At 33.0% G+C, this 26228-nt stretch overlaps 2 protein-coding genes across 11 annotated transcripts; both read right to left on the bottom strand.

The window, feature by feature from the left end:
* Positions 1-939: 939 nt before the first annotated feature.
* LOC103572102 (serine/threonine-protein kinase tousled-like 2) lies at positions 940-21241 on the bottom strand. Of its 10 annotated transcripts, none has more exons than XM_014445300.2 (17): positions 19638-21241; positions 18911-19217; positions 16754-16839; positions 11575-11763; positions 6291-6381; positions 5897-6156; positions 5576-5809; positions 4912-5004; positions 4328-4789; positions 4043-4246; positions 3622-3713; positions 3396-3543; positions 3074-3185; positions 2847-2985; positions 2624-2735; positions 2428-2535; positions 940-2279 (listed from the first exon to the last, which is right to left on the bottom strand). In XM_014445300.2, the coding sequence occupies exons 2-17, from the start codon at positions 18939-18941 to the stop codon at positions 2046-2048; spliced, it is 2595 nt and encodes an 864-aa protein (XP_014300786.1). In that variant the 5' UTR covers positions 18942-19217; positions 19638-21241; the 3' UTR covers positions 940-2045. The 10 variants fall into 10 exon arrangements, with proteins under 10 accessions (XP_014300786.1, XP_014300787.1, XP_008548741.1 ...); XM_014445301.2 differs by having other exon boundaries at positions 5639-5809; XM_008550519.3 differs by lacking the exon at positions 4912-5004.
* Positions 21242-22194: 953 nt separating this feature from the next.
* Positions 22195-25941, bottom strand: LOC103572101 (late secretory pathway protein AVL9 homolog). Its single transcript, XM_008550516.3, has 9 exons — positions 25690-25941; positions 25420-25617; positions 25119-25347; positions 24711-24900; positions 24091-24640; positions 23580-23714; positions 23118-23506; positions 22952-23040; positions 22195-22878 (listed from the first exon to the last, which is right to left on the bottom strand). Exons 1-9 carry the CDS (start codon positions 25756-25758, stop codon positions 22658-22660), a joined length of 2070 nt encoding a protein of 689 aa, XP_008548738.1. The 5' UTR covers positions 25759-25941; the 3' UTR covers positions 22195-22657.
* Between the last annotated feature and the right edge of the window lie 287 nt (positions 25942-26228).

Below are 26228 nucleotides of genomic sequence, written 5' to 3'. Positions count from 1 at the left end.
TATTCATAGAATACTTGGATTATTTAGCGATGATTACGACATTTATAATAAACCGGAAATACTAAGAAAAAAAAAAATATATAATAAATTTCTTTAGTTTAATAAAAATAACTTTTCACACTAAAGAAAACTAATGAAAAAAAATTAATTGTCGGGCCTGTTCGTAGTTTTACTTTACACCATATATGTATACATATATATAAATATATGCATAAATTTATATATATATATATATCTACATATACATAAACATAATCCGATTTTACTAATGTATATATGTATATATATATACATTACACATATATATGTATACATATATATATATATTTAGAGTATAAATATGTACACGCATGCTAGTAACAATTTTCCGTTTAATAATTTTTAAAATATTGTTTTTTCGCATAACATACACGCATTCGCACTTATGGAGTAAAAAAAAATTAAGGATTTAAACCTTTCATTCTTTTTCCCGCATATTTATCAGATTATTATTATTATTATTACTATTAGTATTATTATTAATATTATTATTATTTATTTTTGTTACTGAGTTTATCATTAATTAATTAATTATTTTTTTGTATATGCATTTTAAAACAATGTCTTTAATAATAATCATCAACTATTTAAATAATTATTATTCCTGTTGTTTTTTTTTTTTATTTCACGCGCAAAATTAAACGCGCCAACACTAAAACAAATAAAAAATTCACTTAAGATCTTTCGTTGCGTTTATAAAAGTTCATTAGATTTTCTTCAAAATTTTCCTGTCTCTAATAGTAAAAAAAAAAAAAAAAAAAAAAAAAAATTAAAGAAAAAAAGATGATGAGTGAAAAGAAAAAAAAATCCACTTGTACAATTATTTTTAGTTGTTGCTTTTAATTCACAATGACTTATCACATGTTCAACTCGATTTTCTTTCAAATTTAATCATCCTAATTATTTATTATTTTTTTTTTTAATTCAACTTTATATTTATTTCATTTAAACACTAGTATTTTTTTGTTTTTTTCTTTTTCTTTTTTTGTTTTTTTTTTTTTTTGTTTCCATTTTCTTATTTTTTTTTCAGTCAGCCCCACTGTTCTCGATACAAGGAACGATATTACAATTAAATATTTACGAACACAACATTTTAATTGTTGTCATGCTGAAATAATGACGTAATGTGAGTGTATAATAATGTAAAATTGTGTAAATGTGTTTTAGTGTCCACATTAAATGGATTGCTTTTTTTTTCTTTTTCTTTTTCTTTTTTTTTTTTTTTTACTTAGCTGCAGAAGACAGACAATTTTATTATGTTTTTTTTTTTTTTCATTTTCATTTTCATTTTAAATATTTCACAAGCTCTCACTCTCTCATTCTCCCATTTTATTGTTTCAGTCACTCAAATTAAATTTATTTTTTTTTTTTATGTTCATTAATAAATAGTCTGTCTGTATTTTATTTTATTAATTAAAATATCCATTGGTTGAGCGAGTGATCTTCAGCATTTAGTCAACTATTGTTAAACTCTTGATTTTTTAATTAAATGATTTAGCCTTGTCGATGGCGGTGGGTGTAGAAGTGATTGGTGATCCAGTGACATCTGTATTGATTTTTATTTATTTTATAATTATTATTATTTTTTTTTTTTAAATTAAATCTTTATTAATTTATCTTCATCCCTTGTCATCATATATTTACACAAGAATTAATCGCGATTTCAATTATTTTTCGACATAAATTCCACAATTAAAACTTTTATTTTTAATTACTTTTTTTATTATTTATTTATTTTATTAAAGATGAAATATGAATGTGAAATTGAGTGTCCTTAAGATTTGGCATATATCAGTTTAATAAATCGATGCATTATCATAAACTTCACTTTAATCTGCATTCACTAATTATTATTATTATTACTTTTTTAAAAAGTCCATGCTTATTTTATTATTTAGTTTATTTTTATATATATATATATATTTATATATTTGTTTGTTTGTGTTTTTGTTTTTTAATCATAAATCCCAACCGTTTGTTATTATCAGCATAAACAAATTCATACACTACGAACTGCTGGATGCATTCATTCCACTAAACATTCCAGTCGTGAATGACGTTTGCTGTTGTTGCTGTTGAGCTTGTTGAATGTGTTGCTGTTGCTGAGCTTGCTGCTGCTGCTGGCTGTTCGCCTGACGACCATGCTTTGGCACTGGGGGCTGTAAATAATCATGTCGTGCTAACATCATCACGTCAATTCGTTCTTCTTTTCTATACGCCAAGCAGCTTCTTATGAAACTCTGAAACAGTAAACACATTTTTTATTTAAAATAATAATTAACTCCTAATTTATGACTGAACCTGAACTTCAGGTTATTCAGATCCACAGCAAAATGTTATTACTTATTTAAATTCTGCATATTTATTTATTTAATTAACAATTATTACCTTCGCTTCGTTGCTAACCGTCGGTTTATTGGCAAATTGTACCTCCGTCGCTTTTAATATTGTATTTTCTTCTAAAATAGTTGCTTGTGATTGATTGTGTCCAAATGGCTTTAAAAAAATTTTCATTTATTTAAAATTATTAAGAATTTTTTTTTAAATTTTAAATATATTTATTTTAAATAATTTACAAATTTACCTTTTTACCATACAGGCACTGGTAAAATATAACACCTACACTCCAAACATCAACTTTAGACGATATTTTTGGCGGATTTTTGCCAACAACAAAACACTCTGGCGGTAAATACCTAAAATTTAAATATTTAATTATTAATTATTCAAACTTGACTGACTCTAGAGATTTAAATTAAAAATTTAAATGCAGGTAATTATAAAAAAAAAATTTTCCATAAAATTACCAATAAGTTCCAGCCCCCTGCGACGTAAGATCCATTCCATGATCTGGATTATAATTTTCTTCATCCATAACTTTACTTAAACCAAAGTCAGTAATTTTAATTTCACCACAGACGTTACCTTCCGTCAACAAAATGTTACCTGATAAAATAAAAATAAATAAAACACAATAATAAAATAATATCAACACGTTAAATCCACGGATAAGACAATTATGTCAATTACTAACCGGGTTTTAAATCGTAGTGTATTACTGGAGGCTTTATTTCATTAAGGTACTTTAACGCAGACACAACTTGCATCACTATTGACCTCGCTTCTCTTTCTGGTATCATTTTATGCTGCAATTAAATTTAAAACATATTTTTTATTAGCCCTTTTTAAATATGACGTCATTATTATCTTATAAAAAATTAATCAACTCTAATATCATCATTACTATAATTCAAGAAGATGAATTAAACCCACTGATATTTAAGTTTAAATATTTTATGCAAATTAATTAAATAAATTATAGAAAGTTTTTTTTTAATTATGTAAAATAAAGTTACCTGTTTTAAGTAGAAGTCTAGGTCATGGCCATCACAGTATTCCAAAACAGTACAAAATGAATTTGCGTCGATTTCAAAGACGTCATAGAGCTTGACAACTCGTGGATGATCAAGAGCTTTGTGAATATTATATTCTCTTAACGCGTGTCTGTTAATTAATAATTACCATAGTATCAGTAAAATACTAAACTATAAAAAATATATATGTATAAATAAATTTACATACTTAATATAATTAGCTTTTTTATCTTCTTTCCAGTCTTTATTCAATTGGTGTACTTTACAGGCCACGTATCGCTGCTCTTTCAGATCAAACGCCTAAAAAAAATACATCAGTCAATTAAGTCCAATTTTCCACACATGCTGGTTCATGTCTATCCTTCAACATCAGCAAATAAATCCCAGGTAACTAGACTCAGGATTATTGGTACCATTCAATGCAACGACGAGTACTTAAATAGTAACAATCCTAAGTCTAGTTGCCTGAGTCATTTGCTGATTTGTTTACTTGAAGTAACGGACCCAATACTCGATCAAGTTCTGCTGTGATAAATTTTCATCCAATGAAGAAAAAAATTTAATTTCTTCAGCGATAACCAGGTATTGAGTCTCTCCCATAAATTATATTGAATAAAATAAAACTGTACCTTATGTACTTCACTAAAACCTCCTTTTCCCAATAACATTAATAAAAGATAACGTTCATTGAGTACTGGATGAGAATTAAATCTGGATTGGTCCTCGTTGTGAATACGTTTTAACTCTCTGATGTGAAGATTACGCTCTCTTTCAAGTTTTTCCATTTCTAATTGAAGATCTGCGTCTTCTTTTTTTAACGCACTCTGTCTCAACTTAAATAAATAAATGAAATATTAAAAACCCATATCTAAATATATGTGTAGATGTATATGTATATTATTATAAATAAATACTTTGAGTATTTCGTCCGCTTCATAATACTCTTGCCAGGTATAAGATCCAGGTACCGCGTCGGGCTTTAAAAAAGTAGCTTCGGTGCCATTGTGCAATGAAGGCTGTGGTTGGCTTCGTTTTCTACCAGTCTCACTATTCGACGGCCTCTTTTTTAATAACAACTTTTTTTGTCTATCAATTTCCTCACGTTCAGTCGTTATTTCTTCCTGCCGTCGTGCGAGCTCTTGAAACGCATAGCCGTCCGTCCAGTTTTCTTGAAAGGTAGCGCCTACCCTTTGCGTCACAAACTGTCCAAGCCTCAGTCTATTTTGCATACACTTTTGTCTAGCTTCTTTTTTTTCTATATTTGATTTTTCTTTTAATAACTTCTTTACAACATCTATACACTTATTTATATGTGATTTGTGCTGCTCAAGCATTTTTTGTTGAGTTGCCATTTGATGCCTAAGTTCCTCCGTCGTCTGTAATTATTTTTTACAGTTAATTATTCATTATTTATAATTAAACAATTATTATTATTATTATTATTATTATTATTATTATTATTATTATTATTATTATTAATTAATAATTAAATATTTACTCTATTTAATTCGTCAATTTTATTATTACGTAGCTCCAAGTCAGACGATGCTTGTGATTCAAATTCTTGTATCCTCTGGCAAGTGAGCTCCGTCTATAAATTTTATAAAATTCAATTATTAATTAACAATAATAATTATTTATTTACATTCATTAACTGTAATTCAGATGCATTTGTCATTTATCAAGATTACCTTGAAGGCACCGCAATTTTTCAGAAATTTATTTAGTCCACGACAAAAAAAAAAAAAAAAAAATTAAATAACAAAAAAAAATTGAATTATGAATTAATAAAACAGGCAAGAAAGCGAACACAAATGTACACACGAAATAATAATTTCATAAATATATTATTTAAACGTATTAAAAATTAATAAAAAAATATATATATATAATTAGATAAGATAATTGTAGTGGGTAAAAAAAGAAAAGTAAATAAAAATGACAAGTAATAGTGCCATGACAAGGTAGCCCTGCATTTGTAACAACAAATGAATACAGCGCTACAGTCTGGCTTAGAATTTTTATGACTCAATTTTGAAGAATTTGATAAGAAAATAAACATTTGATAAATTTATCAAGCAGTAATTAATTGTAAGTAATCTAACTATTTAAATTTCTCATCAAATACCTCAAAGAGAGTCAGTTATCTAAGGGGTGCTTACATTTGGCGTGTTTGTCTTCGCTTGCCTGATCTGGCTTGTCCTAGGTAGGTTGGTGGGCCTTACCTGTACCTGCTTGCTGACCATTGAGCCAGCAGGTTGCGTCGACGACGGTGGAGGTGGTGGTGGTGGTTGAGGAAGAGGTCGAGGCGGTTGCATCAACGACGAAAATTCCGCCACCGACGAGTTTGGTGTCGTCACTTGCGGCGATACCAGAGGTTGAGCTGATGGTGGATACTAGAATAAATAAAATATATTATTAATTATCAAGTACTTGGACAATAAACCACCTAACAATTCCAGTAATAGTAATAATAATAATACCATAGGGTATCCTTGTTGAGGCGATGGACTTTTAGCACCTCCATGCCTAATTGGACTATTTCCTAAATGATGCTTTGGAAAATAATCATTTATTTTTTTATTATCCAAAGACGAAAGTGACCTTGCACCTTTCCCACCAGTTGGCCCACCAGGTCCACTACTTCCATCATCCGCTTTACGTTTTCTTTTTCTTTCGGACGTGGTCCTAGGCAACTTTTCAGGAGTATTTGGATCCACATCTTTATCACTATGTGATGAGCCTACAGAACAAAACAAAATTATTACCAACGTAAACAGTAAAAAAAAAAAAAAAAAAAAAAAAAAACATGCATACATGCATGTAAAGTTATCTGTGACATATGTATTTAATAACCTATCATATAAATGTACTCACCAGTACTCATATTTGAGTCTTGACTATGAATTGACTGACCAGAGTTTACGGTTGATTGAGGTGCCATCTGAATTTGTGATCCAGCAGACATCTGAAACAATTAAATAACACAGGACTTTTAATTGTTGCTTTTATCACATTCCACACACTTAATAAATATATATATCCACATATATATATGCCATATTATTCATTTCCTCTGTTATCTTTGTAAAAATCAAATTGAAAATGTGGTAAAAATATAATTTACACTACTCCCAGTAAAATATATAAGTGAACCCAATGAAATACTAAATATTTATAATCGTCCACGACAACATACTCGAGAAAACGATAGCGGATACGAAGAGGTTACAGCAGTTTCCTACCTAAAAAATCAGCACTCGGTGACGATCAAGTAAAATACAATGAATGTTTTTTATGTACTCATGTACATATACATAAAAATGTATTAACAAAGTTGTATATAAAATACATAACTGTGGTTGTCGTCATCACCCAGGTGCCGGCGTCATTGCTGTTATCACTGATGACCGGCTCAGTAGTTATAACAGCAACTTAAATATCACAAGGGTGATGACAATTAAAAGACACAGATAAATAAATAACTTAAATAAAATATTTAACAACTATTTTAGTGTACGCGATTTGTAAAACGAGTGTGTGTAGACTACACTACATACTCTCGAGGCGACACACACGGGCCGTTGCAAAAAGGCAGCAGTAAGCCCAGGGCCCCTGTGTGTGTTAACCGAAAGGCCTGAGAGAAAGATGGAGGCAATGGGCGACGAAGATGGAGTCAGGTGGAAGTGGAAATGAGATGGTACTATAATACTAGTGACACCCGGTGACTAGTCCAAGAGAGATGGAGATGGACGGTGGAAACAGTGCCACCATTTGTTGAACTGAGACGGAGTTGATCTACGGATAGGTACAAGTTAAGTAAAGCGACCGTATAAAAAAAGAGAGATAATGAAAAATAAAATTTATATGTATGTGTAAGTATATATATATGTATGTATTATGTATGTAGATATATGTCGTACACAAATTAAAAACTAAACAGACCGAGATGTAAATATTTTAGCACACCTTCCACGACGATCTATGGTGGAGCCCCATAGTCGTGTTTGCTGTTAGCCGTCAGTGTGTCAACCATTGAGCCACCAGATTCGCGCACTGCAGACAAGATACTTTCAAGTCGAACCTTACATTACATTATACGGGATAGGATCACCACTACTCGGTATTCGGTAGACCGAGAAGAGGTGAAGCGGAGAGATGACAGCGGAGAGACTTGAGGGGATAAGTAACAAGAGAATGGAGAATAAGAGTAAAGGAAAGAGAAGAGAAGAGAAAAGAAGAGAAGTAAAGACGAGTAGAGTGCGTTTGTGCACTTAGAGTTAGAGGAATCACGACAAAATGGAGGAAGAAAATGGGGAAAGGGCAGAGGTTTAAATTCGCGCGTATTATTTACCCGTTTAAAAGGGACGTTTCACGAGGCTACGCTTATTGCTAACGTCACTATCTGACGTGACCCACACTCACTAGCTATCGTTTTTCCGTCTCGTTGCTCAATCCGTCAGCCCAATCATACCAGACCTTTTTTATTGCTCCATTCAACTGCGACCACTTCTTTAATTACTTCATTACATAAATGTCCCATTATAATTATTGTTATTGTAATTTTGACGTAATGAGTTAAATTTAAATGCCAAGAATGGCAAAAATTTATCCGTCGAACGGATTTCGTTGAAAACGTGCGAGCCGGTAAAATCAATGTGCCCAAGTGTGCTGTGGCGGTCGTCTTTCTTTCTCTGCTCCACACTGGTGCCAATCGCTCTCTGTCTCGCGTTTAAATGTACGATGTATGCATATGAACTGGGCGCCGTGGATTACTTATTCATCCCTGATCATTAATGTGTCCTTCAATATATCACACGAGATAAACTGCTCAGGGCAATGTAATGCAATGCAATTAAAATAAAATTCAACAATACTACATATACATATATATGAGTGTATAAATACATATACATACATATATACAAGAAAATACTTGAAAAGCTGAGTCATTGGCTGGTCTTGGACTCTACTTGGAGCAAGAAATTTACAAACCAGGCAACTGGTAAATGTAAATTTTCATAATAAGTTTTTGAAATTTGTTGGCAAAGGTCGAGGTACTGATGCCTGGGTATCGCGGTCTGTTTCTACGGCACTGGATAATACGTCTGCCGTCCGTCGTTGTCGTAGTGCTGTGCTCGTGGTTGCCTTGGTCGTATCGTTGGATACCGACGTCTCGTAGCAGAGGCGGCGGGGGCCGGTGACAAGGGCGCCCGGTGGGAGAGCACCGAGTTCGCGGGCATCGCGCTCGCCGGCTCACACTACACTAGTAAGTCGAGCTGAGTCGAGCCTCTGCACTCCCGTCCGATCGCTCGCACTAACGTCTGCTGTCTGCTGACACCTTATTTATCTCTACTACTCGTTCTGTTTTCTTCGCTGTTCGTTATTTTGTCTCTCCCTCAAATTCCCTCCAATCTAAATTTCTTGTTGTTGTTGTTGTTATTGTCATAATTACTTTCCTTAATTGACTCCAAGTAAACATCAAGTGTCAAAGTGGGTCATTAGCGTGTTAATTTAGTGAATTTAAATAATAACAGTATTGTGTAAAGATTTAACACTTTGAATTTTGAACTCTTGTGGAAATTTCATTATTTTTGCTGTAATGTAATTTTAAATTATTATCAAGTGCAATTTAAATATCCTGACTGTGTATTTACAAAAACGATAAAAAAAATATAAAAAAAAACATCTAAAGTAAATAATCGAAATATTAATTACCAGCTATTACGGTACGTAATTCGTCGGACGGGTATCTAGACCTTGCAATGCCATTCGGGCAACGTTCTTTCTCCTTTCCCTTGAACCAGTGGCGTCGGCAGGAAGCCGAAGAGGAAGCTGGAGGTGGTGGTCGTTGGTGAGGTAGCCTAGCGTCACATGACGCGATTTTTATCCCTACCAATTTCCTCGGTCGTATATTGGACATTATACATATCCATAACTACATCTTTACTATACATATATAAATATGTTTTCTCAAGTCCCCCTCTACCCCTGTTATATGAATTGTCTATGGTCCTAAGAACAACGGGAGCAACCACCTCCACGAGTACTTAACCGCGGTCTCAGCACACTCACGCTGATATCACGCTCGGTAATGTCGTGGCAGTGGTAGTAGAGTTAGAAGTTGCTGGTGGGGTAATGAAACTGGTGTATGTTTGTATACTGTACCGATTGTACCTAAAGTATATAGAGAGAGAGTGTGGTAGTGTAGAGTGGCCGGCGCGTCTCGTCGTCGTGCCAATAGGTCGCACACTCATTAGCCCAGTCGCGCGCGCGATTTCCCCACCCTGGGGCGCGATCAGCTGGTCGACGGCCACGCGGCTTTGCCAACCAGCAGGCAGCGACCTCGGCACAACCGCGACTGTCTCATTTCTATCCTCTTGTGATAGAGCTCGCGCCCTCTCACTCTCACTCTGGTACACAGCTTCGGAACCCGGCACCACGCGGATCCAAGTTCTGCCCACTTGTTTCCACGCTCAGGGTCGTCTTCAGGGCCTGCTTTTTTTTACTTTTATCTTCTTCTTTTTCTTTTTTTTACGATAAATCTTGCTTACTCTGTGTATGTTGTTTTTTTGTTGTTGATGTTTGTACTTTTTTTTTATAGGCAACTTCTATGATTGACTTGAAGAGTAACTGATTGTAAATTACCAAGTAAATATGCTGACTTCATGAAATTTCATACATGACTTAAAACTATAAAGTGAAAGTCGTATCAGCTTATTGGTTGTTTATCACATTCATGAGGATTTCTTGTACAAAGTATCAGAGTGACCTTAGACATTTTTATTTAGCTGTTTACTATACTCACAATCAGTATTATTTTTAAAAAAGAAGAAAAAATCCCACTATTTAAAATTAATCTGCACTGTGACTTAGCTGATTGATACCGACAATTGAATATTCAAATTACCCACCGCAATAGTAAACAAATAAATTACAAATTGATAAAAACAAAGGTCCGGTCAGAAAATGAATCCCATATGAGCTTAGCGATAAAAAGCAAGTGTCCCTAAAGTAGTAAGCGAAATTAATCCTTGCTAATGACTGTGATTAAACAAGAGTATTAAGATAATTAAAAAGTAAGATATTAAGACACTATTTAGAGTAAACAAAGTCGACAGGTGGAGCTGGGTCCTTCTTACATGGTTAGTTTATGCATCAAAGCGTTCGGCGGCGCCACTCAGATACACCACCAACCCGATGTTATCCGCTACGTCACACTATCATTCTTCCTCGAGTTACAAAAGCGCCGTGGATCGAATACGAGCTATTGACATGGCTCTTTCCCCTTCTCGTCGACCTCCAGCCAGTTGGAAAGCACCCAGTCATCGGGCGTATTTGATAACGTCACGAGAGAACTCATATAAGACTACGCTGTATCCTATATGTCCATACATATATATATAAATACATACATATGTACTATTAACTACAAGAGTCTCTACCCCGAAGACTTTGCTTGAGAACCTTTGCCGTCCAAGAGTACACCACAGCAATGGCGGTTGTTAAAAAGCTCACTCAGATCAATAGTTTACTTGCAACAATTTTCTTTAAATAGCTCCAAGTTGTTATGTTGCATTAAATTTATACCCTTATGCACCTGTCGCTTTATGTCATTTCCTTTTATTTTTATTCTTCTTTACTTTTTCTTTTCTCTTATACCGAGGGTTTTAAGCCCGTGTATGTTAAGTTCGTTTGTACTCCAGAACATCACTAACCTTGAGCCTCAATTCCCGTAGGGTAAATAACGAATCGAAAAAAGTTTAGTAATATGATATTTTAATTAGTAGAATGATAATTTTTACCCTGGATTGTAATTAACGAGTGACGAGATGACGATCCTCGTATGTGTAATGAAACTGATTGCCTAGCTCTGTTATGTAGATAAATATAAACCACAAGGTGACGGCGATTGTAAAGAAACAATACTGAAAAAGTATATGCTGACGGATGATTGACGGAAGAGCCGACGACTATAAACGATAACGTTTTAATGAGTTGAGGTTTAACTCTGTTACTTTATGATAATACCAAGTAGGTAGAGCTGCAGTTAACTTTTAGTTTTGATGGTGATGTACGACAAAGAATTTTAGAATAAGAGAATGATGTCATTGGATATAAATATGAGTCATTGCTGAGTAAAATGAAATTTCATGGATACCTGAGAGATATGGCCCTGGTTCGTTGCGCTGGACGATGAATTCCGTTGATCTCGCGAGGGTGGAGCATTGTCACGCCTCGTCCAGTCTATTCCCAGGGTAGTCGGTTGGCCGCACTTAACGGCGTTAGGTAACGACGACGACTGCGCGATGTCGACGGCATTTTTATTCGGCCCGTTGTTCCGACCACCCTGAAATCAACATCATTTTATTTATTTTTGTACAGACATTTTCTGGTTTTTCTTTTTTTTTTAGCTTTCAGATTGCGATTACTGTCGACTTATTGGACGGATATTTAGTAAGTGAAAGGTAATAAACTTAATTTGATACAAGGAGAAAGGAATATGAAGCCTAGCACTGGTCTCTACGCGCCCTCGCATAAGATCCAAATAAGGAATTTTTATTTTATTTTTTCTAAGCTAAGGTCTTTTAATCTGACAGAATAAATGATTCAACTTTGACTTTTTATTTGTTTGGGTAAACTTTTCACCGAATGGTGGAATCAAGACTGTGCACAGAAAAAAAAATTTTCTGAGGGGAGTAGAAATTTTTTGCAGAAATTCTTTTTTAAATCCAGATAATTTATAAAACTGATGAAAAATTAATTATAAATGAACTTTTTTTTATCCGATAACCAAACTTGTGTAAGAATGAATTTAATTTATAAATTTTCAATAAAATTTAATTGTTTTAATAAAAATTTGATTACAGCTTGCGATGTATTAATCAAATTACTAACGGATTAAATAAAACGTTTAATTGTGGATAATTTATTGATATTAAAAATTTCTGTCTGAAAAAATTTTCCGATAATTTTTGAAAAGAATTGAAAACTGATAAAATAGAGTCATTAAAATATAAAGTAATTTTATGTGAGTGTAAAAATTTTTTCAGATAAAATAAACAGTTAAATTAGAGACGGGCAGAGTGATTTAGTATTCAGTTGATGACCCCTTTAAAATTTTCATCTGAATATTTTATAACTCATTGCTACTTGATATGTAGATACAATGATTATATTTCGAAATTTCTGGGCGTTAGTATTTTATTATACGAAAGTTTAACAAAGCAGTCGATATCACAGTTGGAAGTGACAACCGGAAAAAATAAAACCGAGTGATTCCACAGATAAAAACAGATGGTAATGTAGAACCACAAGATTCTTCTCTACGCGTCCCACAGTGGGAATACACATCCACATCCACTGAAATTTTTCGCATTTCCGATCCACTTTTTTACTCATTCAATCCAATTTACAAATTCATCAATCGGATCATCTCGAACAAAAACAATCAGAGGTACAAAGAATTTTCAAAGTCTTGTCACCGTGACGTTCATACAAATTATGTATGTCCTCGTAAAAAATCTGTTAACTCGTTGAAAGTATGTAGAATGGAGGCGTAATCTGATTAAAAAGTTTATCAAAGAAGAATCAACGTCAGGCAGCATAAAAAACGACTAGACAAACTTTAGATGATGGAAAAAATAATCTGTAATAATAAGAAAAGTTGAATGAAGAGGACTTGATTAACATGAAAATGGGTACTTTTAATATCATCCATAACCCTCTTATATATATGACTGTGACAACTAATTGAAAAGCATTGATGATATGAATGCTGAGGCAATGGCGGCTTGCGATTCACTCGGCACGTCCTGATCGATCCTCAAACACCCGTGGCTGCTCTGTACGGTCGTTGAGTTGAGTTGGATATTCGCTGTTGGTGCGGCTCCCTTTCGCCACCCCGAGCCAATCTTATTCCGGCACGAGCGACCAAGAGAACTTGCTTCTCTCCCTCTCACTCTTTCATTCTATCCTCCTCCCCCACCTCCTCCTTCTCCACCTTCTCTTTTTCTCTCTGTCTCTCCCTCTCTTTATATATATATTATATATATACTTGTGCCTCTGCGTGTGTCCCTGCAACGAAAAATCGATAAACCCGCGGATCCGCGGCACCCGGCTGCCGTCACTCGCCCTTCAAGTGCCCCCTTCAATGCATCCCTTTTCCAGTTGTTCAAGTCATTCAATATTTAAAGCATTTTCATTTTTTTTAAATTTCTATTTATTTTTTCTAGCCGTCATAACTTACAGCAAATGCTACGTCAGTGGATATAAAAGAGATTTGACCTCCAGGAGGTCAAAACCGCCGAGTCATTGGATTATTTTAATCAAAGATGACGCCAAAGTATGAGACCCAGAAACTGGTAATTCAGCGGTTGTGTGACCAAGTCGTTTTACACTCCACGGATATTATTTGAATGCATAACGACTGTTGCGGAGTTGCATATCGAGTATTTAAGTCACAACAATGTATATAATATCAATTTTGCTGTTTATATATAAATATAATGATGCAATATATAAGCTGTTCTAAGAGTAAATTAGAGAGTTGTAAATAAGTATTCCGTATAATATTTAAAACCCGTCTTAGTCTGGGCATCGTGTGTGCTGCTACTATACACACAACTAAACCTCAAGTTATAAACTAGACGACAAGATTTGCTACATTTTCTATGCTTCTATCAAACCGTACTGTACACCGATGACTCTTTTGCTTAAGTCCGTCTATATATAAATCCGACAAGAGTTAAAATACATCACCGACTAACAAAGCAAATTGTGTATACTGTACATACATATATGTATGTATGTAAATCCCCATTAAAAATTAAAAATTAATTCATTAAAAGTTTGATAAAGTTAAATTAAATGAAATATTAATAGTTTAGCAATTGGGTGAAATATTTAAAGCGAGTCCTGTACTGCATGAAGGATATTGTTCGAGTATGTGGAATGTGGGCCCATTTAAAATAAAATAAAAACCTCGATATAATGGTTGACACATGGAATGTCCACGAAAGGCGAAAACAAGCGCTTTGGTAACGCATATTGGCGACTTGGGGTTTGCGTAACCGGGCATCCAAGTGTGTAGAGAAAGATAAAAAATAGTGAATGAGAGAGATGTAAAATGAGAGAAAGAGCAACGCGTCAGGTCCGATCGATCGTTGTGTTGCTGGCACAACCAACTGAGAGAGACAGGGTTACAAGAGCCAGAAGAGGGTGAGAGGAGAATATAAAGAGGTGCGAAGAGAAAAGAGAGGTACCAACACGTCAGGTTGACTGTATGATCTGTACTCTCTGGGTTCCTGCAGCAAATAATCATCCATTTTTTACCACCGTCCATATACATGTGGATTTACCTCAAACCAAGATTCACTCGGTCCCTAATACCAACAGTTGTGTACATCACCGTCTCTTTATGCCCATCTGATCTTTAATTATCCTGATGATATGCACAAGTAGACTAGTAACATTCGGAGTTTTTTTATCCTTTTTTTTTAATACTCAATGCAAGAGCTGGCATGCGCCCCATGTCCCATCAAATCCAGCAGCCCAATGCAGACTCTCTTTCCGTCTCTCCTCTCTCTCCCGGTCTCTCTTTCTCTCTCTTTACGTTATTCTCTATCCCTACACACTATGCTAGTATTCTCGATCGATCGTCCCGGCTTGCAAGAGAGCTTATTCACTCCCTCTCCCTTTTATATTCCGTCTCTCTCACTTGGTATCTCGATATCCGCGGAGCGTCGAAATTAGCCGGCCACGAGTGTCGAGATCCCCAGACCGTTGCAACGTTGCCATGCAGGTCACTGTCGACTCCAACATCAGTGAAATAATCCTCTTCAATTATTTTACAAATTCTTCAGGCACATATATATATATATATATATATATATATATATATACATGGCTACATATATATCATTGTAATTCATATTGCATACTTGAGTTTGGATAATTTGTTCATCATTCGATTAATTCTTATAATTCTTCAAAGTCTGATATCATTTTTATTTATTGCTGTCTAAGAATAGACCAAGTATCTGACTAAAAACATTGAGCAACAGCTATGTATATATTTTTATTAAAAATATATCAAGTAAATATAAATGTTTGTTTTGCTGGCATTATGCAGTTGTTGTTATTTCTTTTTTTTGTTTTGTTATTTAGGATTGATATGTAAGTCATAATCGCGAATCGTCCGTAAGTTTCACAGCAGAGATATTTTTTTTAGCAGCAGTGGGTTAACACGTCAAAGACGGAGGTCCAATAGAAAAAGAGAACTAGAATCGATATGTAGACTCTTCTGCACGCGAATTTATGACGCGTCACGCATCACAAAGCTCCCCACTAATCACCCTTAGGGTGATTGTACTCAATTTACTTTCAATCTCAAATATTTTTTATAACTTTTACGACAATAAAAATAATTGTTTTTTTTTTTCATTGATCAAGATAATGATCAATAGTATCAACATAACAATTATGATAGCGACGTCTCTAATGGTACAGATCAACCGGCGATTCGCTCGATGAATCCTCTTCAAACGACCTCGTTTTATTTTGCCGCACCTATTTGAATTTAACTTGTCCTTAACGCAACCGCGGGATTTTTGAAAACCGCATTATAGATAACAAATAATAATTATAATTTAAGTACCGCTTAAATTTTTTTATCAGTTAGTCAATACACAGAAAAAAAGGATTTGGCGCAAAAAATTTTTTCTCACCCAAGAAATTTTTTGCATTAAAAATTAAAAATTTTCTTGTGAGAAAATTCTTGCGGCGCGGAATTTTTTTTTTGTGTAAAAATGACGAGAAAAAATAATTTATATTAAAAAAAAAAAATATTGGAATCGATATCATTTTGAACCGATAAATTTTAAAAAATAGTGTCGGATTTTTTTTTTTTTGGTTTTATGTTAATTATAAAAATGATTATGAAATGACAATTAAAATCTAATGTTCTATTTTCTGGTTTAGCCATCTTATGATACGATTTCCTAAGAACTTCCGGTCGATACGAGGTTGGTGAAAGTGGCAAAGTCGTTGGCACGAGGAAGCGTCACATTGGCAGTCAATGAGGACCGAATCATCATCAACATTATGTACCACAATACCAGATAAAATAAACACAATAAATCAAAAGATAATTTATAAAATTACGAAAAATGCCAAACAATTTTCTAACGGATAAAAATATTGGTATTGACATTGACTGTAATTGTAATTAAATAAATTATCAGTTATTTTTTCAAATAATAGTAATTAGTAATTGTTTGGCAGATAAAAAAAAATAATTGTAGAATTTGGAATAATAAGAACGTCACGAATGTGCTCACCCTCGCGCCGAGAAAGCGGGCCTCCAGTAATTCCTGCTTCCTAGGGTCCAGGGTGGCCTGAAAGTGCTCCATCTTGACGCCAGCGCCTGTAACACACACAACGAGACTTGAAGCTCCTTCCGACCAGGTTGAAAGTCCTTTTCTAAGTGACTACATGAGAGACAGAAGAGACAGATGAAGAAGATGAAAAAATTCAAGGCTGGAAATCGAATCAACTTTACAAAATAAATTATTTTTATCATCGACTACTATTACCATCTACCGACTAACGTTATATATACATGTACATATATATATTAATACGGAATTTGTGATATATCAAGACTTGGTAGCTTTCAGTCGTAGTTGTTGCAAGACATAATAAAGATAGACAAGGACAGAGTGAACCTGGCTCGGCTCGAAAATCGATACTATGCAACTCGGAAAATTTTCGGCCACTATCGGGTTCACACCAAACCTCAAGAGGACTCGCCCATCAAGATATTTACATGCATTCAGTCTCTCTAATCATGCATTATAAGATAATACGATATACCGCTCAACATTTTAAAGAAAATCAATCAAGAACCTCATCGACTCCATATGGGTTCACAAAGACTATAATTAAAATCTTTTTATATCCATATGGATAAACTTCAAAGTCATCATTTACGAGTCAGGGATAATTTGAACCTGATCCTTTGATACTGGTGTCAAGTGCATTTCAAATGACAAATCGATGGAATAATGAAATCGACATAAGGAAGCGTAACTCATGTTATCTTTTTTCGTTACTTTTTTTTCCATCCGGGCGTGGCAAAAAATTCAAAGAACTTGAGATAAATACTCTCGTCTCTCAGCTCTTGTTACCAATGGGTAAAGCGTTTAGCATGAGAATGATATTGGTATTGGGTTTTTAAGAGAGATGGACTTGATGGTAAAGGAGATGTTCTACATTCTCAAGACAGAATGTTGAGACGGTTGTTGAAGAGACGGTTTGGTTGTTGTTGCTGCTGGTTGTGAAGCGTTGCAGTAACGACAATATGACAATGGCGGCCTTAATCGATGAAACTGTAGCATTTGAAAGTTTAATACGCCCACGAGGTTGTCCGAACGGTGTTCGTTTCTCCCTTCTTCCTCCCCTTCACTTCATTCTCCTCTTGTGATCCTCTTCTGCTGCTGCTGCTACTACTTCTACTACTCATCGTATATCAGTGGTATAACTGCGCCGTTCCCAATTCCCTTTCGGCACCGCCATGATCGCGATTTTACACGCGTCTTTCATTAAATATCATCACTATCATACAAATTATTTACATCATTCAGTATTTAAGTACCAGCATACTCTACTACTCAATCATCCTGACATTAGATCGTCTAGAAGATTTATCAAAAAATTTTTGTCATTTCCATGTATTTAAAAAATTAATATCATCTTTGTATTTTTTTAAATTTTATTGTCCGAGTTAAACTTTTATAAACTCGTGACAAAGAAAAAAAAAATGTTTTATTATTTTTTTTTTTACTGATCAAACTTCCTTCATTACAGTGGCGCCATCTTCAGGGTCAATGTGAATACTTCCGGTTTACAGTAACGTGTGCCGAAATTCACACAGAAATTGATTGATTTTATGTATAAAAAAAAAATATTAATAAATATTTTTTTTCTAAATAAATTAAATTAAATCAAATTAACGTTAATATGATGTAGGTCATATTAATTAACTAATTAATTAACCTCAAATAAACGTTATTCTTATCTCTATTATGATATTACCATTTAATAGTCATGTATATTTTTTTTTTTTTTTTTTTTTTTTTTTTTTTTATATAATAGCCATGAAACGGATATTAATTTTTTTTTTTAATTGTAACAGAGATTAAGCGAAAATTTTCCTAACGAAGGGAAATAGAAGACTCCATTTAAAGGAGAATAAACCCAGAAATGTTAAGAAAATATTTATTAAGACTGGACCATGTTACTTAATATCTCCAGATTAAAAGTATTTAAACAAAAGTCGTCTCTCCTGTCTCTCTTAATCAATTAAAGCCTTCTCCAATCATGCATGTCCTTTTTTTAAATTTATTTATCTTTTGCCAGTCGACAAATTCGTCTTATAAAAAAAAATAAATAAAAGAAAAAAAGTGATATTAATTATTGAAAATAAAATTGCTTACCACCACCAGAATTCCAACAATTGTCAGTCATCCCTGTTTATCCATCTGCAATGTTGGCACTATTTTACTCGTATTTTATTTAATCCTTATTACTTATTTATAATATTTTATTTTGTTAATTATTATATCACTGTTAGGAATTTTTCCTTCCCAAATGAATACATCACTGATGCACCTGAGAATAGCTCAATGCACATGGTATTCATGATGTTTGTATATATATTTATTAAATATATAAATTTAATAATCAAATACTGCAAGTAAATTTCACTTGATCACTTGGACTTTTTTTTTTCACCACACACGCCTAAAATAAAACCAGTAATAAAATTTAATAAAACAATATTTTTATTCCATTATCCAAAATTCAGACGTAATAAAAATGATTATTATTTTTTTTTATCCAATTAAATAAATCCAATTGTTGTTGTAAGTAACCGAATATCATTGAAACTGCTTTTAATTTTTGCATGAGTGAGACATCAGACAAATTTAAAATTATAAATAAATAAAGTAAATAATTTTAAAAAATGCGCTTTTTTATTTTTGAATTTTTCAAATGCGCATTTTTTAACAAATTTTATTCTATTAATTAATTCAAAATTTTTCTGATGTCTGCTGCACTCATTAAAATTATTTTAATTATGATTAATGTAAATTAATAAATTAATTGGAGAAAAAAATATAAATAATTAAAAATAATGAATAATAGTAGTAGAGGCTGTACCTCTCAATTGTGTTGATAACCAAAGAATCAACTGTACACTGAACGTAATAAAAATAACACGATAAAAAAATTTTCTCACTCAATAAATACTAAAAACAAACACTTAATAACACCAAGTTCAAATAATAATTACCACGGTTAATTAAATTTATCATCACTTTTAAAATCGTTTCCTTTTGTTCCGTACTCAGTATCACGTAAAAATGTAAAGAAGGATCGGGAAATCCGTAACTGACTGACTACTCTCAGCACGTAGTTTTGAGGTTACAAACTCAAAGTATATATATGTATACATGTACATATATATACCAATGAAATATTTCTTATAGAATTTGTCTGGCGATGAAAGCAAAGCGACGTTATTTTTTTAAAAATACGTGTACCGGATGAGCCAATGATATGGAGAAAAGGAAACAAGTCTTGACATCCTCGTCCTCTGAAAGTCCTCGACTAAATTTTCCCTTATTCTTCTTCTTCTTCTTCTCCTTCTTCTTATTATTTTTCTCACTCTCCCTTTTGAATTTACTTGCTACCACCGCGTAAAAATTAAAAAGCTTCTGTGAGAGTCCAGTTGTCTGTAAGATTTAAAATAAAAGAGGTAACAGCGACAGAAAATTTAAAATGAATAAATTATTTGGGAAAATACACACTCATAGAGTGTGTTGACACACAAATAACGGATGTAGTTTTGATTCTGATAGACCGACAACACACTGGACGACACAAGATAACACACGATTGTTAATTAATTTGTGTATTTCCCTTTTATTTTAAATTCAAATTTGAATGTTCGGCAAAGAAAAGGGGAAAAAGTTCTCTCATCTAGAAGATGGCCGCCACCGCCCGCCAGTCGGCGATTTATCCCTTTCTTGCATGGCCACCGCACTCTTGGCCCTCGGCACACTAGTACTTGTTATCTTTCTCTCTCTTTTCTCATTCGCTCATACGCCGATTTATAAACAATGTGCGTTGAAACGACGAAGGAGGCGCGCGCGTGCCAACTCTCCTCTCTCTCTCCTTCTCACGTCACGTCAGTAATTTACGATTATCCTCTTCTCTCTTTCTCTGTCATACTGATACTCCACGAAGGCTCTGAACGTTGTTCTTGGTCGTTTCGTTGTACTGCTGGTGCTCCGTTGATGCTTGATGATGGTGGTGGTGGTGCTGCTGCTGCTGCAACGCCTCTTCTGTTCTCAACGACAGTCAACAGCTTTTCCAGCGGCTCTTTTCAGGGCCAAACGACCGATTATACGTTACATTACATATTATAATACACTATGTACACAGCAAACTACTATCCTACTCGATAAATATTTTAAAAACTCCACATGTTTATCTCACCATCAAATAATCCTGTCGTTCAAAGTGTCCTTATATTTTAGTAGCAAATATTAATTCAAATCCACGATTTAATTTATAAAATAAAACGACAATCACAACAAACGAGTTGATATTAATATTCGTACTGGTGTGTGAATATGACAGTAGAGGATCACACCCACACGGGAATAGAATGGCCGACCAGACAAAACCAACTTAAAGCCGATCCAATTTTGTTTTGCGTGCAATAGGTGACGACGGTTACGTCCCAAGCATCGTACTACAGCTCTCTTCGTGCTCTCTAAGGGAAGGGGACATTGTAGCAAGAGGGGAAAGACGGACGGGAAAGCATCAACCAAACCAACTTGCATGGATTTCTGTCTTTGCTTGTATTCTTGCTGTATAGCTTCACATAATATTATCTTCTTGATCCTCTCTTCTCTCCTCTCATCTCCTCATGTTCTGTTCCTTTCATTTCATTCCACGGTTCTCTACTCCTGGTCTATCCTCCTGGTTCTTTACTTATGCATTTTTCACCACTGCTATTGCTATGGTGTAGAGTAAATTCCACGTCGACGTTCTTGGGACCGTTTTAGTTTTTTTTAATCATAACTTCCATCCTTGTTCTTTACTTACCCACTTTTTATTAGCGTTTATCTTTGTCTCTATTTTCCGGATACTTATAACAATTTCATGTTACGTCTCTTCGGGTGTTATCGGTAAAAAACGATGTTTAGTCGACGTATTAATATGTTACTTACCTCTTATATTTGTTATGTGCCTGTTACTCTGCTGTACTCTTTTTTCTAGACCCCTGGGGCCATTTATTTTCGACGTTTATTCGTCACGACTTAATACGTCTAACGGATGTGTATATATTCATTTCATTCTTCCTGAGAAAATGTTTTATTGTCTTGCCTACATCATACTTTTACTTGGATTTCAAATTCAAATTATCATGGCGGTAATTTTAAATTTTATCAAAAAACTTATGAAAAACACAAATAAATAATTGTCATTTATTATTACATATATATGTAATTGTGTTTACATACGGTTGTTTTTTTTTTTTATCTTTACAGATTAAATTTTAATTACAAAAAACAAATCTACAGTAATTAAATGTCCGCATTAATTTCATATTTACGAGATTTTAAATTCGATACAAATTCATTACTACGTTTACAATTTTTTTTTTTTAAATAAAAATAAATACAGAAAAAAAAAATTTTTTCTAGTCCTAAGAAAATTTTTGTTTTCAATTCATAGTAAAAAAATTTTTTTAAGGCAAGAAATTATTTTTTCCTGTATAAGGAAGATATTTTTACGCAATTATCTGGTAACTGTCATGGCAAATTAAATTTTATAATTAAAATAAAATAATATAAATAAATAATTAAATAAATGAATGATTTGTTTTTCTTAAATAATAAAATTAATCTAAATAATTTCTAACATAACAAAAAATAGTAAAAAAAAAAAACTTAACAATTTAAATAAATACGTAATTAAAAAAAAAGTACGTCACTCACACAATCTACATTTTTTTCATTCATTGAAAAAGTATAAGCATCAACATTCATCAGTCTCATACTAGATATATGAGACAAATTATATATATATTTATATAATTTAATCCTAACATCAGTTCAGTGTGAAGTAGACGAAAAAAAAATTTGGTTATTTTTTTAATTCAACTATTAATCGACAACTACAGTAGTACCTGTACTACTAATTGGAGTATCCAGCTCCTTAGTAACGTCATTGTTACTTTCTTTTTTATTTTCACTATCATTGTCATCAGAAGTAATATTACTTTGGTTCACATTATCATTTCGTATTTCAACTTCACCAGGTTGTATTGTCGTCAAGGTGCTCCACCAGTTTGAAAAGGCACCTTTGGCTTGAGAAAGTGCACCACCTTTTTTTTAAACATTTTTTTTAAATTAAAAACTTGACATTCACAGTCTACAGAAAAAAAGGATTTTTCATACCAACGGCTTTTCCTGTTGTAGCAACAGCTCTGCCAGTTGTTGCCATCGCTTGGTTTATTTTTCTTCCACTCTCGGTGTTTTGCATCGTACTTTTAAATAAATAAACGAATATTAATTTAAATTATTATTAAAATAACAAATATAAAATTAAAGATAAAAAACATACTGGGAAAATCTTAATTTCATATCTTGAACAGAAAGTTGACCAGCGAATGGATGTCCAGGTTCCACGTTATTTATTTCCGGATAAACGGAATCGCACCACTGACTATAATTATTTGTCATTTTCCAGGCGGCAACAAAAGCTCCATTAAAATGATCTGACTGCCGCGTGTCTGATTGCATTGACGTTCGAAGTAAACTGAGAAGATAAACACGAAATTGTGTCCTAATCCATTCATCGCCACCTTCCCATCCTACCCCATCGAGAAATACATCACGACGTGGTTCTGCGACGTGTCTCACAACGTAATCAGCGAATCGTAGATCTTCTGTCGTTAGATGAAGTTGGCGACGAAGTTCTGGGTCAGTTGCTTCTATTCTCGCGCTCTCGACCTTTTTAATGCCAGCAATAATTATTATATTCTTATCATATTTATTTAATATTGAATAGTTATATTTATTTTACCTCAATAAGTACATCTATTAATTGTTTCTTTTGTTTAAATAAAACATTCGTCGCTCCTACAATGTACCCCCGGACATTTACGTCACCCAGAAGGTCTAGATAAGGTAAAGATAAATATGGCAAGCAAAGATAACCCTGTAAAAATATTTTTCAATTATTAAAATTTATATATTTTTTATTATTAATTTCAGAGAATTCTCAGACAATGTCCCCCCCCCCTTACTTTTTAAAAATATTCCATGACCTTTAACTGTCATTACCGTATCAAAATTTTATCAATCAACTAAAAAATCTTCTTGTCAAATTTTTGGGCTAAAATTTATTTACAGAATTTCGTTTAGCTTCTAATTGATGACAATTGCAATCAATTTTTTTTTCAAATGCTTCAATTTTTTAAAAAACTATCCATTAAATTTGCAAAAGGTAATAACAATTCAAAGTTACTAAATATTCTTAAAAAAGTGGGGGATGTCTGAGAATGACCTGAATTAAAAAAAAAAAAAATTAAAACCTTTGTAAAAATATTCAGCGGCAAACCGCAAAGTTCTGGATTAACGTGAGCTAACTGCGTAATATTAGAAGTAACTCGAGCTTCAGAAAGTGCATCATTACTCGTATCCCGAGGTAAAATTCCATCATTTTCACCCATCGTAAAATTAATTGTATTTGAACTTTGTACACGATGGACATTTTCTGTTAGTTTTGACAGATCTTTAGATCCATTTGTCTCTTCATCATTATTATACCCATCATTAAATTCACTCGTTGAATTAACGTCTATTATTTTACTATTTAAATTATCCACTTGATTATTATTCTTCATAGACAATGACGAATTGTCTATCGTATCATCAATATATTTTTTTTCAATTTCCATTGATTCGACTCGATTTTTATTATCAACCCGCACTGAATTTTCATTTGTCCGATCGCTCTGGTCAACATCAATGCAGTCGGAGTTAGTTATTTCTACATTTATTGATGATATTAAATTTTTATCCGTATGAGAGACTTCGTCATCTTCATCGAAGTTTGGAATCGGTGACATCGGTCTTGATGGTCTAGTTTAAAAAATATTAATTAATTAAATAAATAAATAAATGAAAGTTTGAATTATAAAATATAATTTACCTAACACAGGCTGCTCTTCGTAACCCACTTTCAATCATACCCGGATGTAATGATAATAATGTTAATATTGCAGCACAAAGTGGCTGAACAGGTGACTGATAAAATACAACTTTTCTTTCAAGTAATAATAATTTAAATAACAATAATGCTTTATGTCGAAATTGTATTATAAAATCTCGTGCTGATAAACCTGGAAAAAAATTGTTTATTATTTTAATTATCAATTATAAATATTAATTAATTATTGATAATAATTAGGAGTATGCGATTTAAAATTCAAATTATTCGATTCGAATGGAGAAAACTTCTGATCAGCTTTCAATTTCAAGTCGTTCGATTTAACTAGATACGAATAATTCGTAGTTCAAACTATTAGCACAGCTTAAATAATAATATAATTATAATTACCAACAAATACTTGAGGTGGTATCTGACTGTCACCACTCATACAAGCATTGAGATGTCTAAAAGTGTCTTCTAACAATGAAACTTTGCTGAAATCTCCTTCGTCAAAGTAAGCATGAGTTATTAATTGCATTTTAACTTGAATATGTCCATAAAGTGGTAAAGTACTCAGCACACAAACAGATTTTTGCACAGTGCCTCGGGTCATATCAGAAGTTCGATTTATTAATTTCTAAATAAAAAAATTATTTTAAATTAGCGATCAATAATTAATTTAAATATTGTTATTATCATAAATATTTACTTCAACGGGAATTTGACGAAAGCAAGAGACTCCATAGACTGTTTTTTTGGGATCTGTAATGCTGGGCAAGTGAAAATAAACAGTATCTTCATCGTAATTATGGGAACCATCGGGTAATGCCAAGGTTGGAAGGTATTTCCAACCAAGAGGACACTCATTTGGTGCACCAGGAACCAGCGGAGGAAATGAATACTCGACCTGTCATTAAATATTTATATTTAAAAATAATAAATGAATAAATGACAACAATAGAATATTGACAATCTGTACCTGACATCCTTTCTTGTGATGAAAACCAACGACAATGACATGGAGTATTGGCCCGGTAGACTCGGCCATCTCACTGACAATTATCACAAGTTTGTTATTAAATAGTAATAATATATATTATTCATAAACCAATTGATGATTTAGTCTTGTTCATATCACAAGTGGGTGTTATAACACACCCGTTATTAATCTCTATCGTTTTAGCGACTTTGCCCACAGGCGTCTCGTTTCCAAACGCAAAACCTGACTCGACATGCGCCATGATGACTTCACTGAGTAATACCAGTTTTTATGTATATATACACATACATATACATATATATATATATATATATATATATATTTACTAACACGCCATTACCGTCAGAAAACTTCAATCTTATGATAATAAAGTTATATATCTGTCTTACTTACACTTTTACATTCTTGCTGTCAAAAAAAAAAAAAAAAAAAAAAAACAGAAAAAAAAATCTGCTCTTACAATAATTATTTGTATTTTTAAAAATAATATTATACTAAAGTAGCAGACAACAGATAAT

The sequence above is a fragment of the Microplitis demolitor genome, chromosome 2 (assembly GCF_026212275.2).
Source record: "Microplitis demolitor isolate Queensland-Clemson2020A chromosome 2, iyMicDemo2.1a, whole genome shotgun sequence".
In the NCBI taxonomy this organism is placed as follows: domain Eukaryota; kingdom Metazoa; phylum Arthropoda; class Insecta; order Hymenoptera; family Braconidae; genus Microplitis; species Microplitis demolitor.
The sequence above is the reverse complement of the archived record's forward strand: the minus strand, read 5'-3'. Positions and strand labels throughout refer to the sequence as shown.

Excerpts from the sequence above, each read along its gene's own strand:
- LOC103572102 (XM_014445300.2), bottom strand. The coding sequence starts at position 18,941 with ATGACTGACAATTGTTGGAATTCTGGTGGTG. Across the intron at positions 6,157-6,290 it reads AGACTCAAATATGAGTACTG|GCTCATCACATAGTGATAAA; the intron begins GTGAGTACATTT and ends TTTGTTCTGTAG. Across the intron at positions 3,714-4,042 it reads GTTTTAGTGAAGTACATAAG|GCGTTTGATCTGAAAGAGCA; the intron begins GTACAGTTTTAT and ends TATTTTTTTTAG.
- LOC103572101 (XM_008550516.3), bottom strand. The coding sequence starts at position 25,758 with ATGGCCGAGTCTACCGGGCCAATACTCCATGTCATTGTCGTTGGTTTT. Across the intron at positions 25,618-25,689 it reads ATCACAAGAAAGGATGTCAG|GTCGAGTATTCATTTCCTCC; the intron begins GTACAGATTGTC and ends ATTTAATGACAG. Across the intron at positions 25,348-25,419 it reads TTCGTCAAATTCCCGTTGAA|AAATTAATAAATCGAACTTC; the intron begins GTAAATATTTAT and ends TTTTTTATTTAG.